The 18,044-nt window shown below is 49.8% G+C and overlaps 1 protein-coding gene across 1 annotated transcript in view; it reads right to left on the minus strand.

Annotated features, from left to right (window-relative positions):
* Positions 1–2,684: 2,684 nt before the first annotated feature.
* Positions 2,685–18,044, minus strand: part of AKAP1 (A-kinase anchoring protein 1) — a 53,784-nt gene continuing 38,424 nt past the window's right edge. Inside the window, exon 11 of the mRNA XM_047832716.1 lies at positions 2,685–2,906. Coding sequence (XP_047688672.1) covers positions 2,853–2,906 — 54 coding nt within the window. The 3' untranslated portion in view covers positions 2,685–2,852. The remainder of the gene's footprint in view (positions 2,907–18,044) is intronic.

The raw sequence follows: 18,044 nt of genomic DNA on the forward strand, positions 1-18,044 counted from the left end.
AAAATGAAAAAAAAGTGGTTATATTCTTTTACCAGATTATCCTGTGTGTGTGAGCTACAAATGAATGAATCCAGCACATTTATATTGCATTGTATTATTTTTTGTGCGAATGGCCTTAATTTTAAACATGTACACATCTGAAATACACTACAATTTTTGCAACCTGTTTTGACATTGCTTCATTGTTTAATAAACCAAAGCTTAAAGGAAAGAAGCAATGGTCTGACCCTCTCTGAGCTTCTGGGAGGCCCCATCATGGACACAACCACAAGACGAATAAAGTGTTTCAGAGCCCCCAGTGCACAGCCTGGAGGTGCAGTGGGGTTTGGCAAAGTGCCCACTTGGAGGCGCTGATGAGGCGGGAGGGAGGCCTCAAGGGGTCCAGTCTAGGCGCTGAGCACTTTCTGGGATGCTTTCTAAAGCCCAGTCTGTGCTGGTCCTTTCTACAGCTTTCAGGGCATCCTAAGCCACACCTCTGTGAGAACACAGCCTGGAAAAGAGGCCCAGGAGCCAGAAGATGCCAGAAAACTGCCCAGAGCCGGTAGTCCAGGCTGACTTCCTGGGTGCGTCTTGTGTGCCGTCACTCAGGAGCCCACAATTGGTTAATACTCTGCTGTCACTGTCCTGAAATTGTGTGTTTTTTTTTTAATTTGAGAGAAGAGAGAGAGAGGGCATGAGCCAGGGAAAGGGAAAGGGGCAGAGAGAGGGAGAGAATCTCAGGCTCTATACCCAGTGTGGAACCCAACAGAGTTCGATCCCATGACCATGAGATCACGACCTGAGCCAAGATCAAGAGTTGGATGCTCGACCGACTGAGCCACTTGAAATTCTTAATAATTGTCACATAAGGGGCCCCACACTTTTGTTTTCCCCACGGATTCAATGGCCAGTCCTAGAAGTCGCAGAGTCTGGTACCAACAACCCAGCGTCCAGCCTTAGGGTCCAGTCCCCACCCTGCCCCTTGCTGGCTGGGGTACCCGGGCCACGCTGTCTAACATCTGTACCTTGGTCCCTGGTCTGTCATGTGGGGGTAACAGCAAGATTCATTCAGGAGGTGTTAGGGGAATTAAATCAGCCTGCAGCAGCAGGCTGGCACATTACAAGTGCTCAGTAAAGAGATGTGATTGGCGTTAAGATGATTGAGGGCCGATTATTGAGGCCGCGGTCTTGCCTGGACCTGCCTCAGAAATGCCTTTTCTAAAGGCAGGAGCCAAAGAAAGAAGCTTTGGGATTAACTCTTCCAAAATAGCAAATGTTCTCTCTTCGGTATTAGGTCTAACACCAGCTGCATTATTACACCCCAGGAGAAATGTGTCCTCATCAAGTCACAAAAGCCTGGTTTCAACCCGCAGAGAGAACAAAAAATAGTCTGAAATCCTGAAAAAGCCAATAGCATCAGGTACACGCTATCCAGTCCATCTTTGATTTGGGGGTTCACTGAAGCATGGCTGACATGTGGTTATCTTGGGTCCTATGTGTCGCTTCTGTAAATAGACTTTTGTTAAAAAAAAAATTGGCTGACTTGGAAAAACCGAAAGAAACACAAGGAGCCGCGAGAATACTTTTTCTCTATATCCTTCCCCCACAAAATTGACAGGTCTGAGAACTCGAGGATCCTGGCTGTTCGCACGTTAATTAACCTCTTGTATCCTCCTCTCTGCCCTGCTCTGCAGAAGTACACAGTGCAGATTAGGAACACAGATGCTGGAGTCAGACTCCAGGGGGCGCCCTAAACACCATCACTCATCAGCTGTGTGGCCTGCGACCAGTCGCCAGCCTCTGGGTGCTTCTGCCTCCTCATCCGTGAACCTCATCCGTGGGGTTCTTGTGATGATGAAGCAAGATAATACATGTAAATTACATACAATGGTGCCTGGCACATAGTAAGAGCTCCGTAAACGTTAGCTGCCGGTCTTGGGCGTGAAGTCCCGGCCACGGTCAGGCAGAAGACCAGAAGTAGCAGTAATGCCAGTTGCTATTGTGGTTTAGGCTGCCCCAGGGTCTTGGGTCAAATGGCTGCAGGTTCCTTCTGAGGAAGCCTCCAGCAGTTAGAGACCCATGAGGAGCCCAAGTGATTGTTCAAGACCTGGGGAAAACCTCAACCTACCTGAGATCTTCTCAACCTTTCAAGGGCAGTGGCCATAGAGCTCAGAGATATTTTAATGCCAGAGCAGAAAAACCAGACCTTAGAAGTCAGCAAGTCCACATCCCTCATCTATATATGAGGCCCAGAGAAGGCAAGTGACCTGCCCAAGGTCACACAGCAGAATCGGGGCTGAGCTGGGAGGACAGCTCAGGGTTTATGACTTGCCGCAGCTCTGCCCTGCTCCTTCCCGCCGCCAGCTCACTAAGCCAGCGCTTCTGGCTATCCTCACACAGTCCTCCCCACCCCTCCGTCTCTCGGGTGGGCTTTCTATCAGGCTATGGGCTCATCTCATTCTTGGCCACATCCTGCCGAAGACCCATTTTTCTTACTGAATCAGGCCGCCATTAGGTCCTGAAAGCCCCATAAGTCTTCTATGGATGAGCAGATCCCTTAATCTATTATTCCACAGTCCTATTTATATATATTTATCCATATGGCTATATAAATAGGGCTTTGAGACATATACGTGGCAGGTTATTGCTGTGGCATAGTTGTTCTCCCCAAGAGGAAAACAAAAATGATGTATGGCTGAGGCTCCTTTCCATGCAGCAAGCTCCCGTCTGATTTATTAAGAGTTAGGTTGTGGCCACATGCTCTGAAGGTAGAGAATCTATTGCAAAGTTATCTGACAACAGGACACTCGGCTCCACATGCCAAAAGGCAATCCAGGGTGTGTCCGGAGCTCAAAGCACCTTCGAGCAGTTGCTCACAGACACTCGCCAGGCACCAGGCTGTTGACTAGGAACGCTTTGGTGGTGAGCTGAAGAAAAAAAAGGGGAGTTTGTTATAAGGAGACCAGGCGTCTCTGGGAACTCAGAGAGGAATGTGGCTGGGTGTCAGGACGGGCCGAGCTGGGGAGATGCACACCAGCGTGCCTCTCTCCCTCTCCCCTCTCCATCTCTGCCTCTCTTCTCTCCCTCCAGAGTGACATCCTCCATGTGGAAGAAAACATGGCGGCCAACAGCTCCCACGTTTCCCTCTTGTGGCCTCCACGGATGGCCTTTCTCTGGTCCCAAGTACAAAACCCCATGGAATGGAACTCATGTCCCCTGCTTGGTCCCAGGGTCATAAGCGGGGTGTTGAGAGCCCAGAGCAGCTGCTCCAGGCATCATATGGACGGACTGGGTGTGGCAAGGAGCAGTTCTCGGATGAAATCGCGGGAACTTTGTGAGGGAAAGCCAGCACACAAAGCAACCATATTTAGTCCATTCACTGAGTGGGCGCAGAAAGGCACTTGACCTCCCTGTGCCCCAGCACCCTTACGTGTAAAATCAGGACAATGGTGTGCCCCATAAAGGCAGAGATCTGGGACTGTTTTGTCCCCTGATGCATCTCCAGTGCCTAATCTGTGCCTGGAACATGGTCATGTTCAGTAAATACTTACCGAATAAATAAATGAATGATAACTCCCTGGCAGGATCGTTGGAAGGATTAATTGAGATAATAAGAGCTAACATTTAGAGAGCACTTATGTGCCAGGAACTGGTCTAAGCACATAACTGCATATACGAAGTGCGCTTGGGATAGTGCCTGGCGCACGCGTGCACACGTAAGAAAAAACTACCTTCCAGAGGCCACACAGCTGGGAAATGGCATTCTGAAGCCGCTATGCTCCCTTCCCCTTCCCTGATGTGCTCTGGTCCAGTAGTGTCCAGCCACGGGTCAAGAGTCGAAGGAAGTGGGAATAATCTGGCATATGGAGTGTGGGAAAAACGAATACATTACATTGATCGCAGATACATTTATGGCTACTTCAAGATGTATTACATGTTGACTATTTAATGAAATACAAAGTCATTGTAAATCGTTGATGAACTCCTAGCAGCTTAGGATCCATGTCGTGTTTTCGCAGTCACTGACGACTACAGGTACCTGTTTTTATGGGGAAGGTTTTGAAATTTTAATTTGGAGGGCAAACACTCCGATTAGGAACCTCTGAGTTCAGCCTGCCTCCTCATGTCGCAGATGGGAGAGTCAGACTGGGATGGGGTGGGGGGGTGGCAGGAAAGTGACTCACCCAGGGTCACACAGTGAGTTAGGAGGGGTTCAGCACTAGGACACAGTCCCAGGACCATCAAGGTTTCCAGAAGGCAAGGCTATCACCCACCCGAGGGATGGAAGGGGACGCTGCCTCCTTCTGTTCTGACAATCCCAAGGACTGGTGAGGGTGAGGGACCACAGAGAAGGGTGTCATTCTTAGAAGCACTTGGAGAACCATTTGGCATGTCCTGGTGAAGTCGAGGTATGGACACCCTGTGACCCAGCACCTTCAGGATGATGCCCTAGGGAAGCTCTAGATGCGTGAACAAGGAGATACGTTCAAGATACCTCACCGGAGCTTTAAAAAATGGAAATAGCATAAATGATCATGGAGAGGAGAACGGACAGGCTGAAGCGTTCGATGACTTCCCACGCAGCAGTTTTTAGAAAGAATAATCCAGTCACATCCATTCACAGAAGTAAACCTTATGGCTGGAAGTATGACAGCCCGGGCTGGTCCTGGACTTGTGGACCCTTAGTCCCTTCTCCTGGCCAGACCTCAGTTTCTTCATCTGCAGAATGGGAACTTGTAATTCGACCAGTGGTTTGTTTTCAAACTGCTTGGCAAAGCCATAGAGATGCTTCACGGGTTCTCCAAATGTTCGATTCCGAAGTCATCTCTCAAAAACAGTTTTAACTTTTAGAAACCGGTAGGGAACAACGCACACACACGCCAGTGTGCTTCGTACAAAGTGTTAACCCGTTGCAGACTGGCACCGCACCAACGCCCCGTATTCTACAGAACTCAAAACGAGCTTCCACCCTCTCAGTTTAATTGGAGCACATCCTGAGACCGCAAGGCGAGCAGCTGTCAAAATCTGTTGCCATTTTCAACCGCTTAGCTGAGAGTCAAGATTTCTTTCAATATTGTGCAACCAAAGCAAAACATAGCAGTAATTTGTATGTTGTGCAAGACGATCGTTGTTGCCCATGATGTCGAATGTGTTGTTTTTGTTTGTTAAATTTCATTTACTGATGCAATACGTATTTTTAAATAAACTTCTTTCTTCTGGCAACTTTAGAGTCACACTAATGTTGTAAAGATAGTCTCACGGGTTCCTGAGCCCCCTTCCCCAGTTTCAGTTTCTCCTAATATTTGCCATCATCCATGACGTACGTGTGTCGAAAAGGAGACGCCCCCATACTGAGCAAAAAGATGTCGCTGGTTTTTCTACTAATGTCCTTTTGCTGTTCCAGGATCCAATCAACCCAGGATACCACCCTGCAGTCAGTCAAACTTCTATTTTCATCAATCCCGATGTTCTCATTTCACAAATAAATGTTATAAATGTAAACCTGCGGTTTTAAACTGATAAAATGCCAACTGGAGCTATTTTGCTGAATGAAATTCTAGGAAGGTTTCTTTGGGGGGTGGGAAAGGAAGGAAAAAAACTCGTAGAGACTCTGCGAGGACTGAGAGTCGAGTCTGTTGCGCAGAAGTAGGTCTGTTAGGACTTGCTGAGGACAGCCAGGTGCCCTCAGCGCTCAGGGTGGATGTTTCACACGGTCTTGGGTTGAAATTGCCTCTGACTATTCATCCTGGGGGTGGGGTGGGGTGGGGATGGGGGTGGGGGTGGGGGTGGGATGCTCTTCTTCAGGAAAATGAACGTGAGCCAGGTGTTCATTTCTTCATTCTTTCTTTCCACCTGCTACATGCCAGCAATATGCTAGGAGCTGGGAATACCAGTGAATAAAGCGGACAAATTCCTGCCTTTGGGGAGCTTACATTCTTGCAGAGAAGACGATGACAAACAAGAGAGAGAAGTAAACTATATGGTGTGTTAGGGGAGCCTGAGTGGCTCAGTTGGTTAAGCGTCCGACTTCGGCTCAGGTCACGATCTCACAGTTCGTGGGTTCGAGCCCCGCATCAGGCTCTGTGCTGACAGCTCGGAGCCTGGAGCCTGCTTCAGATTCTGTATCTCCCCTCTCTCTCTGCCCCTCCCCTGCTTGCATTCTGTCTCTCTCTCTCTCTTTCTCTCTCTCAAAAATAAATTAAAATTAACTTTTTTTAACTTATTTTTTTAATGTTTACCTATTTTTGAGAGAGAGAGAGTGGCAGGCTCGAACTCACGAACCGCGAGACCATGGCCAGAACCAAAGTCAGACGCTTAACTGACTGAGCCACCCAGGTGCTCCTAAAAAAAAAAAAATTTAGGGGCACCTGGGTGGCTCAGTCGGTTGAGCTTCTGACTTCGGCTCAGGTCATGATCTCATGGTTCGTGGGTTCGAGCCCCATGTCGGGCTCTGTGCTGACAGCTCAGGGCCTGAGGCCTGCTTCGGATTCTGTGTCTCCCTCTCTCTCTACTCCTCCCCTGCTCACACTCTGTCTCTCTCTCAACAATAAAGACTAAAAAAAAAAAAAATTTTTTTTAATTTAAACTACACGGTGTGTTAGATGGTGGTGCCTAGAGAAAAAACAAGACAGGGAAGGGGGGAAACGAAGGGCCACGGGAAAAGCAAGTGCAAAGGCCCTGAGGCAGAAACACACCTGTGTGTTCGAGGAACAGTGCAGGGGACTGAGTAAGAGGGAGAGACCAGTCAGGAGGCTTGGGTGGAACATGAAGACCTGCCCAGAGCTGAGAAAGCCCAGAGCCTTCCAGAAATAGCTGGAGACTCTGTGGGGGCAGCAGTGAGGCTCTGGCTTAGCAGCAGGGGCTCGGCATTCGTAGCGTGAGTTTTCACAGGAGTCTGACCATTGTGCACCTCTGGAGAGGCCCGAAATATGTCCTGAAAGAGCTGAGAGGCACAACTACGTCTGGTGTGGAGCAAACGGGTAGAGCAGGGCTTGCCTGGACACTGCTCGGCGGCCTCCGGGACCGCTCCTGAACCAGCTCCCTGAGAAGCCACGGATACAGGGACCAAGTGTTAGCCTGCCCCCCGCACCCAGGGCCCAGGCTGCCCTGAGGATGAGGCGATGAGGGCAGAGTGAGGCCAGGGGCAGGGGGATGTCCCCTAGTGCTGGCAGAGGCAGGTCCTGAACTTACCACCCCCTCAGAGAAATGACCCCCACAGCCCTTGGTGCCCTTAAGGGATGAGGAAAACCCTGGGAAGAGAAACTCCCTGCAATTCATGGCATGGGGAGGGTTGGAGATATGTTCATTTGAAGATTAAAGCCAAATGTCCTTGCACAGGTGGCTGGATAGACAAAGGGTGGTACATCCATTCAGTGGAACGCAGCAAAAAAAGAAGGAGGCACCGACGCATCCACCAACCTGGATGAGCCTCACTAAAGGCAGGCGGAGGAGTATGTCCTGCATAATTCCAGTTACATAAGCCCCAGGAAACACAAACTAATCTCCAGCGACACACGGCCGATTATCGGCTGCCTGGGGATGGTGTGGGGTAGGACAGAGGGACTCGAGTAAACGAGTGGGGGTGACGGAGATGTTCATTGTCCTGTCTGCGGCAAAGCATCCCTCGGTGCGTCCGCGTCAAATCTTCCCAAGTTGTATATACCTGCAACTTACCCTGTGCCGACTCTATGGCAATAAACTTGAAAGATGTAAATGGACTCAAAACACTCCAAAAAAGAGCTAGAGATTGTCACAGGGGAAAAATAAAAGACTTTGTTTTGTGTCCCAAGATGTTATTTCTACAACATTTCGTGGATATACTTAAATTACACATATTTAAAACATTCTTATGTGTTCTATATTTTATGTGTATTATCATTATTACATGATTATAATACTATAATGTGTACTTCTCTATGTGCCATATTTGTATCGTGTGAAAATACTTAGCTTTTATGTCTTTTATATTTTATCTCTTTTATGTGATTCTATATATTTATAAATATATTTATACCTACGATATATAATGTATTCATATTGCATGTGATGTATAATCTTGCATGTATACATTTTATATATTATGAGTGTGTGTGTGTGTGTGTGTGTGTATTTACATAGAGAATCCCAGATGTCAGTTGCAGTCTCTTGGCTCCGTAAGGGGTGACATTGATCTGACTGCCCCATTCCACAGATCCCCTAAGATTTCTCCAAATTCCCAGCAGCTTGAAGTTCTGGACTGCCAGCCGCCCCCGGTCTTGCTCTTGGCCCTATCTCCTGGATGTGGCTTTATCTGCACCCTGGCATTAGATCACAAACGAGACACAACGTCTCTTCTCCCTCCCCACGCTCTAAGCAGCTCGTATACAAGGCTGATGCCTCAAAACCAAATCTTCCCTGAAGACTAGGGAATGACCCCCCCCACTTCATGGCAAATAGCTTAAAATGACAGGGTATTCTTCTGGCTGTCCTGGCGGGGGCGGGGGGGGTTGCTGGGGAGTTCTCCTTGGCCACACCAACCCAACCCTCCTCCCGCCTGTCCCCTCTCTACTCTGCACTCTCCCTGTTGGACCATCTTCTGTTTCCCCAGATCCTTCCCTTCAGAGCAGGCCGGTCCTGCCTGCCCCACACCTCTCCCAGACTCTCAAATGGAAGGCAGAACAAAAGACCACAGACAGGTAGTTGTGGCCGCTGACAACCATCTGTCCCGCCTATGTAGACAGGTTTGTAAGTCCCCGTGCAAATGTATCCACGTGCCAGCCCCAAAAGCAGCACCTGAGACTGGAAGCTAGGCTCCCAGGGCGCTCTCTCTCCAGCTCGCACATGTCCCTGTTCCCGGGAGGCGGGGGCTCAGCATCCCTGCCTCGCCCCCTCACGCTCTGAAGTGTCTTCCCTTCCTGTCCTAACCTGGGGTGTGGCATCCCCAATCTCTCCCTTTGGGGGCCGCGTTTCCTAAGTAGCAAGCCAGCCAGTCCGGAGGCTGAATGAACAGTTGGTAGAAATCAGCTTGAACGTTCAGGGAGAAGAACAAAGACTTTCGACGTGAGCCGGAGAGAGACTCCTAACTGCCAGCGAGAGAGGAGCGGAACAGCCAGGCCCCTGGCTGCAGGAGACACAAGCCGTGGGATGTTGACAACGGCAGAGACAGCAGGCACGCTGCTGGTTCGGTGAGCAGGAGGGCACGAATCCTACGGGCATGAAGGCGACACGGATGGAAAGGGGAATTTGGACTGAAGAGGAGAGGTGGGCGAGGGGTCCCAGAGGCGGCCAGCTGGGGACACGTGCCTCTCCCCACAGCCCAGCTCGAAGCAAAGGGCATTTGGGGACAGGGGCCTGGGTGGCAGGTGTCCCCCCGTAGCCATAATTACAGCTAAGGAGGCATCCCATGATGGTTCCAAGCGATGAGCAGAGAGGAGGTGGGTAGTGGGGTCTTCATTGTGGAGGAAATGAGGGGCCTCCTGGACCCAGAAAGAGGAGGTAGACCCCCATCTTGCAAGAACCCGCAGAAGCAAAGATGACCCCCCTGAGAGACTTCTCTAGATCTTACCCTCATGCCTACCCCACGCGGCAAGCCGAAGGGCACAAATAATAAAATATTTATCAAGTGCATCCTAGATGCCAGGAAATCCACACTGTTTGAGGTGACCCTGGTTTACAGGTGAACAAACTGAGGCCCAGAGAGGTTAAGTAACTTCCCTGAGATCACACAGCTCTTAGTGGGTCTGCCAACCCACAGGTGTCCATACATGTAGATTGCGTTTGAAGCTGGGAGGTTTCGGTCTTAGTGGCACAGACCTGTGGTCACAGGTCCAGGGCCTAAAACCCAGCAGGGTGTGTCTTTTTTGCCATATGACCTCACGAGGGAACCGCCGGGCCTAGCCTGGATCCACAGAGGCAGGACTGGCGCCACCTGTCCCGGACCTCCCCGCCACTGGCAAGAGGGACCAGCACGCGTTTTCTCGTTCAGCCTCCTCCTCCTCCACCTGCACGCAACTCCACCTGGCAGAGAGGGGACGTAAGGAAGGGCTCCTGACAGAGGCGTGAGCGGCTAGAACCCAAGACAAGGCAAGAGTCACGGAATTCCTTTCTGGGCATTTCATCCTGTTAACTGAGTTCCTGCGGTATCTGCCTGAGGGCAAACGCACTCAATCACTTACTCATTCAACCAAACATTTTTGAGGGCCTCTGATGTTCTGGTTCCTGTTTCACACGCCACAGTTACAGAAATAAAAGATACATGCCCTGCTCTCAAGGGACTCGCAGCAGGAGAGGGGGGTGCTCTGGGGACGAGGGGGCCTGCGTCCCACAAGTGGGAGGCTGGGGGCGAGGGCTGGGAGAGGCTTCCTGGAGGAGGAAGCCTCAGTGTGTTAGGAGGAGAAGGAGAGACCCAGCAGGGGACACAGCCCTTGCAGAGGCTCAGAGGGAAGACGGGTAGAACCTTCCACAGCTTGGAACGACAGGAGCTGAAGGCCAAGGGCGGCAGTGAGACATACTCTCTGCAGACCCACAGGGCTCCGGAAGTCTTTCTAGATGGCATCAGGAGTCTGCCTTGAGGATGCTGAGATTGGCAGGTGCCCCCATCCAGCCCAGAAATGGGGCTAAAGAAACCTCCCAGGAGTGTTTCTTTCCCTGAGAGAAATGGAAGAGCCCCCCCCCCCCCCCCCCCCCCCCCCCGCCACCAGGCCCTCTGACCGGGTCTACCCAGGTTCATCCACCAGGATGTCAGGATGTGAACATGGACCCCAGCACCTTCCAGTGGGTGACCGTGCCAGGCCACCTCCGGACGCCCCCGAAAACCACAGGAGGGACACACAATGTCCCTGTTGCCGAGTTGCACCGTGTTCTGTATGTCCTCAGGTCCGTATGCATGCCATAAATATTCATGGCTGGAACACCAAGGTGATGGTCCCTCCATGCTCCAGAAGAAACCACCGGAGGGCACCTGGCTTTCGTCCTCCTGCCTTTAAAGGCGGGGTCAAAGCCGAGGAAGGACTACACCTTCTGAAACCCAGCTTCCTTAATTTGTTTAACAAAAGACATCTCCATGCTCTGTGGCCTCTTAATTTCCGTAGATGTTAAAGTGCAGAGAATTAAAGAATCAATGGACAATTAAGGAGGCACTGGCAGGTTCTGGCCAAGAGCATATTATTTATTTATTCAGCCAGCCACGCTCATTTTTAAAGTGCTAACTTTCCATTTTGTTTCTGACATCAAAAATAAATCAAACTAAACTGCACACGTCATAGCTGAAAAAAATTATTTGCATGATGCATTGCCCCTTTGAAGGCTCAGTAGCCACCTGCAAAAGAAATTTTTGTCTGTGTCCAAAAGAAGAAAAGAAAAAGAAAAAGAAAAGATATAAATTCATTCTGGCACTTAACTCCCCTTAGGATACAGATAGGATTGAAAAGATAGAAATAAGATTTTAATTCACTGGTGATTTTTTTCCACAAAGTCTCAAGCTTCTTTTTGATTTCTGAGCGTCCAATTTCTTGGATTGTCTTGGGAGGGTTGCAAGGCTTTAGTCCATTAGCACAGTGGTGCTTTGGTGAAATTTCAGAATGGGAGAGGTAAAGAGCCATAGTGGCAACATAGGCTGGGCTTTGGGTTTCTGCTCTTGGTCCCGGCCTTCCATCTAGAGTGGGGGCTACCCAATGACTTCCATATCCTCCATCCACCTGACACCATTTGACGTGTCGTACCTAAGAAGAAATACAAATTTGCCACCCAGTCTCTTGTCCCCTAACTGCTCCCTAATTTGCACAAGCCCTGTCGGAATTTGGACTATTTGGAGTTGTTTCTGTGTCGGTTGCCTTCACTCTCCCCCTCTTGCTGCAACCCCCCTCCCCAATTTCATTGCCAGCCCCTCTCCGTAAGCCCCCAATCCCACCTCCTACTTGCATCTACCCAAGCTACCCCAAGGTCGATTCTAGGACAGTGATTTCAAACCTAAGTTTGCAATCAGAACCACCTGGATGGCATGTTTTCACACAGTTTCTGGGGGCACGTGGGTGGCTCAGTCAGTTGAGCGTCTGACTTTGGCTCAGGTCACGATCTCGCAGTTTGTAAGTTTGAGCCCCGCGTTGGGCTCTGTGTGCACAGCTCAGAACCTGGAGCCTGCTTCGGATTCTGCATCTCCCTCTCTCTTTCTTCTCCTCCCACACTTGCAGTCTGTCTCTCTCTCAAAACCAAATAAACATTAAAAAAAAAAACAGTTTCTGATTCAGTGGGTCTGGGGTAGGGCCCGAGAATTTGCATTTCTGGTAAGTTCTCAGAGTGAGATAACCGCTGTTCTAAGGCAACCGGTGGAAGGCACCCTTCCAGAAACTTGTGCTGTGGCGCCATCTAGTGGTCCAAGGCCACAGCGGCAGCAATCTGCGCAGGGCACATTGGGAGACCTCGAAATTCGCCCCTCCCCACACACCCCCGGCTTCACGGCTCGAGTAGAGTGTTATCTCTACATTTTTGGTAAGCTTTTTTTTTATTGAAATGAAATTATCTCTTTTCATCCTCTGAACAAACACAGAGCAGCACTGAGGCTGGAGTCTTTTGAGACCAGAAACATCATGGTGCAAACAGACCTTGGTGGGTGTCCTCCAAATACTGCTAACCAAAGCATGACAGTTCTAAACACAGTGGCAGACGACACAACAGCCACTGACGTCACACAACACTTCAACTCTAATTTAACCCAAAACTTGGTCCTGAACACTCCTGGCGGCCAAGTCAAGAAGGTAGGAAATTAGAGTTTCAGCTCTTCCCAATTTGAAGCAAAACAGCATACCTTTAAGAGGAAATTCAGGGGCGTCCGCGGCTCAGTCGGTTAAGCGTCCGACTCTCGATTTCGGCTCAGGTCATGATCTCATGCTTCCTGAGTTCAGGCAGGCCCTGCGTTGGACTTCGTGCTGACAGCACAGAGCCTACTTGGGATTTTTTTTCTCTCTCCCTCTCTCTGCCCCTCCCCCTGCTCTCTCTTAAAATAAATAAACTTAAAAAAAATTTTTTTTAGAAAATTTTTTAATGTTTATTTTTGAGAGACAGAGCGAGCGAGAGTGGGGGAGGGGCAGAGAGAGAGGGAGACACAATCTAAAGCAGGCTCCAGGCTCTGACCCGACAGAGCCCAATGCAGAGTTTGAACCCATGAACTGTGAGATCATGACCTGAGCTGAAGTCAGACGCTTAACCGACTGAGCTACCCAGGCGCCCTGCAATATGCGTTTTTAACAAGCACTCCAGGTGAACTCTGAAGCAAATAGCCTGAGCCCCAACTTGAGAAACATTATCTGAAAGAGTGTGACTTCCTCTAACAGCATTCCTCCACCTAGTGCTGTTCCCACAAACGACAGGAGGTACAAGTGATGTGCACATGCCCACCAGCCACCCTTTATAAAGCAGAAACACTGGGGTGCCTGGGTGGCTCAGTGGGTTAAGTGGCTGACTTCAGCTCAGGTCATGATATTACGGCTGGTGAGTTCGAGCCCCCCGTCGGGCTCTGTGCTGACAGCTCAGAGCGTGGAGCCTGCTTCGGATTCTGTGTCTCCCTCTCTCTGTCCCTCCCCTGCTCACACTCTGCCTCCCTCTCTCTCAAAAATAAACGTTAAAAAAATTTTTTTAAGCAGAAACATGTGTGACCGATCATATCTTATTTAACCCACTGTAACCACAATATTTCGTTCTTTTCCTCTAATCATGCTTTTTCTCACAGAGCGTATAGCTAACGTTTACAACATATCTCCGTGCTTCAAGTGCTCAAGAGCCACATGTGGCCGTGGCTACCATGTTGGACAGCACAGCTCTGGACGCAAGGAAACTGTGAGCAGAGACATTCTATTTTCTGCATTCAGGCATCAGCGACTTGAACACTTTCCACCAGGCCCTTGCTAAGTGCTTCCATGCCAGTTGTCCCATGCCAACCCTCTGTTAGTGCTCTTGAGATCAGAGGGGATGCTGGGGATCGCCCACTACCACCACCACGGCCACGGGCCCAGAGGGTGCAGAAGGAGGAGTGAGATGAGGGGTCTGGGGAGAGACCCTAGGGTGAGGCTGGAATCCGATCGACAGGAATGAAGCGGATTCTGGGGTGGGGTGAGATTGGCCTGGAACCACACATCTGGTTACATAGGGCTCAAGCAACAGAAACAGATTAGGGATTTCCAGCAAGGCCACTGGGAAAAGCAACAGGAAGCACTTGGAAGGGCAGCTCCGCAGTAAGAGCTCAGAGCTATCCCTCTGGAGCAGGATTCTCAGCCCCAGCAGCATACTGGAGTCGCCTGGTGAGGTTTTTTGTTTTTTTGTTTTTTAAAGATTTTATTTTTTTTAATTGTTTATTTTTATTTATTTTTAATTTTTTTTCAATGTTTATTTATTTTTGAGACAGAGAGAAAGCATGAACAGGGGAGGGGCAGAGAGAGAGACACAGAATCTGAAACAGGCTGCAGGCTCTGAGCAGTCAGCACAGAGAGCCCGATGCGGGGCTTGAACTCAGGGGCCGTGAGATCATGACCTGAGCCGAAGTCGGACGCTTAACCGACCAAGCCACCCAGGCGCCCCTTTAATTGCTTATTTAAGTAATCTCTACACCCAACACGGGGCTCGAACTCACGACCCTGAGATGAAGAGTCACATCTCTACTGATGAGCCGGTCAGCCCCTGGTGAGCTTTTGAAAATCTCAATGTGCAAATGACTACTGACTGAAGCTAAACATATTCCGACCCTCACCCCGCTGCTGGTCAGGCCCAAGAGAAATGAATATATACGTCCATCAAAACCCTAAGAATGAATCACAGCAGCTTTGTTCATTACAGTCCCAAAGGGAACCTACATGAACACTAATCAAAGAATGGGTAAAAAAAGTCGTGGTATATTCATGCAGGAGAAGAGACACCCTCTCAGGACTCACAGCGAGTGGAAGCATGATGCAAGATTCATACTAAGTTCCAGAACAGACAAAACCAATCTTACGGTGGTCAAAGAATAATGGTTACCCGGGGAGAGGTCACTGGCCAGAAAAGGGCATGAGGGAACCTCCTAGAATCCTGGAAATGTTCCCCTATCTTCACCTGACTACAGTTACCCAGGTGTGTCTACATAAGAACACATCATGTTCTGCGCTCGAGAACTGTGCACTTTATGTACTTTAATGTATGTGTCATACTCCCAAAGTAGTAATTTAAAAAAACAAACCGTATCTCAGGGCCCAGGCTGCGGTCCAAACCAATTAAATCTGCACCTCTGAGAATGGGGTCCCGGGCACTGGCAGTTTTAGAAGCGATTCCAATACGGAGCCAGGGCTGGGTAATGCCCTGGGTATGCCCTGGACCAGTGCTTCTCAAACCCGCGTGGGCACAGAAGCCACCCGGGAGTCTTACTACAAGGAAGACGTGGGTTCAGTAGGGTGGGGCTTGAGGCTCTGCTCCCAGGACCTCCCAGGGGCTGCCACACTCAGGGACTGTGGACCGCACGTCGCTACCCAGGCAGGGTCTTCCTGATCTATCCTGGGTCCTGTGCTGGATCACCCTACGGGGAACAGTGCTTCTTTCTACCAGGAGAGAGTCTACAAGACACAGAGCTGCCAAACAGAACCTCAGGGATCTGAAGATTCTGTAATTCTCCAAGTCTAAAGAATTCATGGTTTGGAAAAGACTAAGGCTGCATTTGAGTAAATGGGGGAGGAGTGTTTGCAGTGGGGAGGTTGGCAAACTCTTTCTGTGAAGGACTAGGCATTTTTGACCTCATAGGGCACACAGTCTCCACGCAGGTACTCAAGTTCGTGGCTGTTGCACAATAGACAATATGTAAGCAAATGCTTGTGGCAGGTGCCAATAAAACTGCACTTATAAACACAGGTCTGGTCTGTGACCTGAAGCTGACACTATGCTACCATTCGTGTGTGTGAGGGATGGACCCGCTGGTAGAAAACATGAGAAATTAAGAATCATCTCCCCTGGAGAGGAAACACGGGTGCCTGGGGAACACGGCAAGAAGACATCCTTTCACTGGTTATCCTTAGAAATCTCTGGAATCGTGTATTGTGTGTCTCACCTATTTAGAAAAAAATGAAAACACAAGAAGATAGGACTTCTACGCATGACATATTTGCAGACAGCCTCCTGTGTAGACGCGCTTTCTCTTTTACCACGTCTTTCTCCAAGAGTCCATGAGCCAGACCTACAGGACAGCCTGTCTCAGCGGGAGGATGGCCTCGCTATGCCACCTCCTGCAAGGAGCCCTCCCAGAAACACGGAATGGCAGCCTCACTCATCATTCCTTTCACCAGGAAGACAAGCAGAGGCATCGCATGCAGGTACGAGCAGAGTCTGGAAGGTCCAGGTCCCAGTCCTGGCTCTGATTTTAAGCCCATTTCCCACCTCCCCGGAGGCTGCCAGGGTCCCAAAAGGAGGTGAGGGAAGGCACCTCCACAAGAAAGCACCGTCTGTGTAGAGGTCGCTGAGCCTACCTTCCCACAGAGACGCTTCCTAACGGGTCAGTGTGGGACTCACCCTTGTGGCCCCTAGCAGGAAGCTCGGCATACAGCAGGCACTCAATGGAGGCCCCTAGCAGGATACAGGGTATACAGCAGACACTCCATGGAGACCCCTAGCAGGATGCTCAGCATACAGCAGGCACTCAATGGAGGCCCCTAGCAGGATACTGGGTATACAGCAGACACTCCATGGAGATCCCTAGCAGGATGCTCAGCATACAGCAGGCACTCAATAGAGGCCCCTAGCAGGATGCAGGGCATACAGCAGACACTCCGTGGAGACAGAGGGATCAGTGAGAGCAGACAGAGCTCCTGCCTGTCACGAAGCCAAGGAAGCTGGAAAAAGGCAAGAAATCCATCCTGGGCCGAGGTAGGGGGTGTCTGCCTTCCGGTGCCTTCCGGTGCCTTCCAGGGCTTCTCAAATGGCGTCTGTCCCACCAGATGTCACCTGGGCCTATTTCTAGCAACCAACAGCCAAGATCTCGCCTAGGTGATTTGCTTTGTAAAAATGCAAAGTAAGCCAGCCTCATTAACAGGAATCTTCAGGAAGGCTCTTATTTACAGAGATCAGTCTAAAGGCAAAGCTGGCAAGTGCCTCTGTGTTCATCTAACTTACCCCCTCTTTTCACAGATGGGGGGTTTGGGGGCAGAGAGGGCAAGGAGCTTGCCCCCAGTCCCAGGGCCAGAGCTCTGAGTCCTTAGAGGATAGGTCAGGGACCCAGAACGAGGGACCATCAATCAGGACAGGCTGGAACAGACTGAAGATAACATACAACCTTGACCTGTGACTTATGCCAGACTTGCTTCACACACCAACATGCACTGGAAGGTCGGCTGCAAGTCTGTTCTACACATCTTCACGCCGGGACCCAAGGACATGGACTAGGCCAGAGGGAGAGAAAACGTGAGTCTGCCTTGGGACACACACTGCCTCGACCCACCTCTCCCTGACCACGCCCAAGCTCAGGAGCACTAGGACATACAATCCTACTCCAGGGATGGAGGGTGGAATTTTTGGCAAGAAGACATTCACTCCAACAGGGATGCTCAGTCTAACAACGGCCGGTGTTGTCAGGACAAAAAGATAGAAATGTTCAGATATACAAGGTGTTCTGAAAATAAAGCAAAACAAAAAAAGTCAAAGTACTACTGCAGACAAAAGTGAATCAAAATCAAGAACTCAGGAACAGGTGCATAAGAATGAATAGTAAAGCTAGTGAAACAAAGTTGGGCCAACATGTTTCCTGCTAACGTGACTGAACTTTAAGGTCACTATTTAAAACTCTTGAGACAGAGGCCTACGTGAAATTCTGACCTGGGTTCTAGAGGATTCTAACAAAACCCAGGAGGCAGGGAAAGGGTGTACACGCACAATTGTAGGAAGAAGGGCAGAAATCTCTCTGCTGAGTTTCTTCTTGTCTGAGGAGAAAGGAGGCCTTAACCGTGTGAGAGTCAGAGAAATATAAATTCAATGTTACTGGTGAATTACTCCTATCTGCTGATAACATAGGAACAAGGTGTTAAATGCTAATTTTACTACATGGAAAAATTCGAGTCAAGCAAGGGAGGAAAGCAAAAACATAT

This window comes from Prionailurus viverrinus, chromosome E1 (genome assembly GCF_022837055.1).
Source record: "Prionailurus viverrinus isolate Anna chromosome E1, UM_Priviv_1.0, whole genome shotgun sequence".
Lineage (NCBI taxonomy): Eukaryota > Metazoa > Chordata > Mammalia > Carnivora > Felidae > Prionailurus > Prionailurus viverrinus.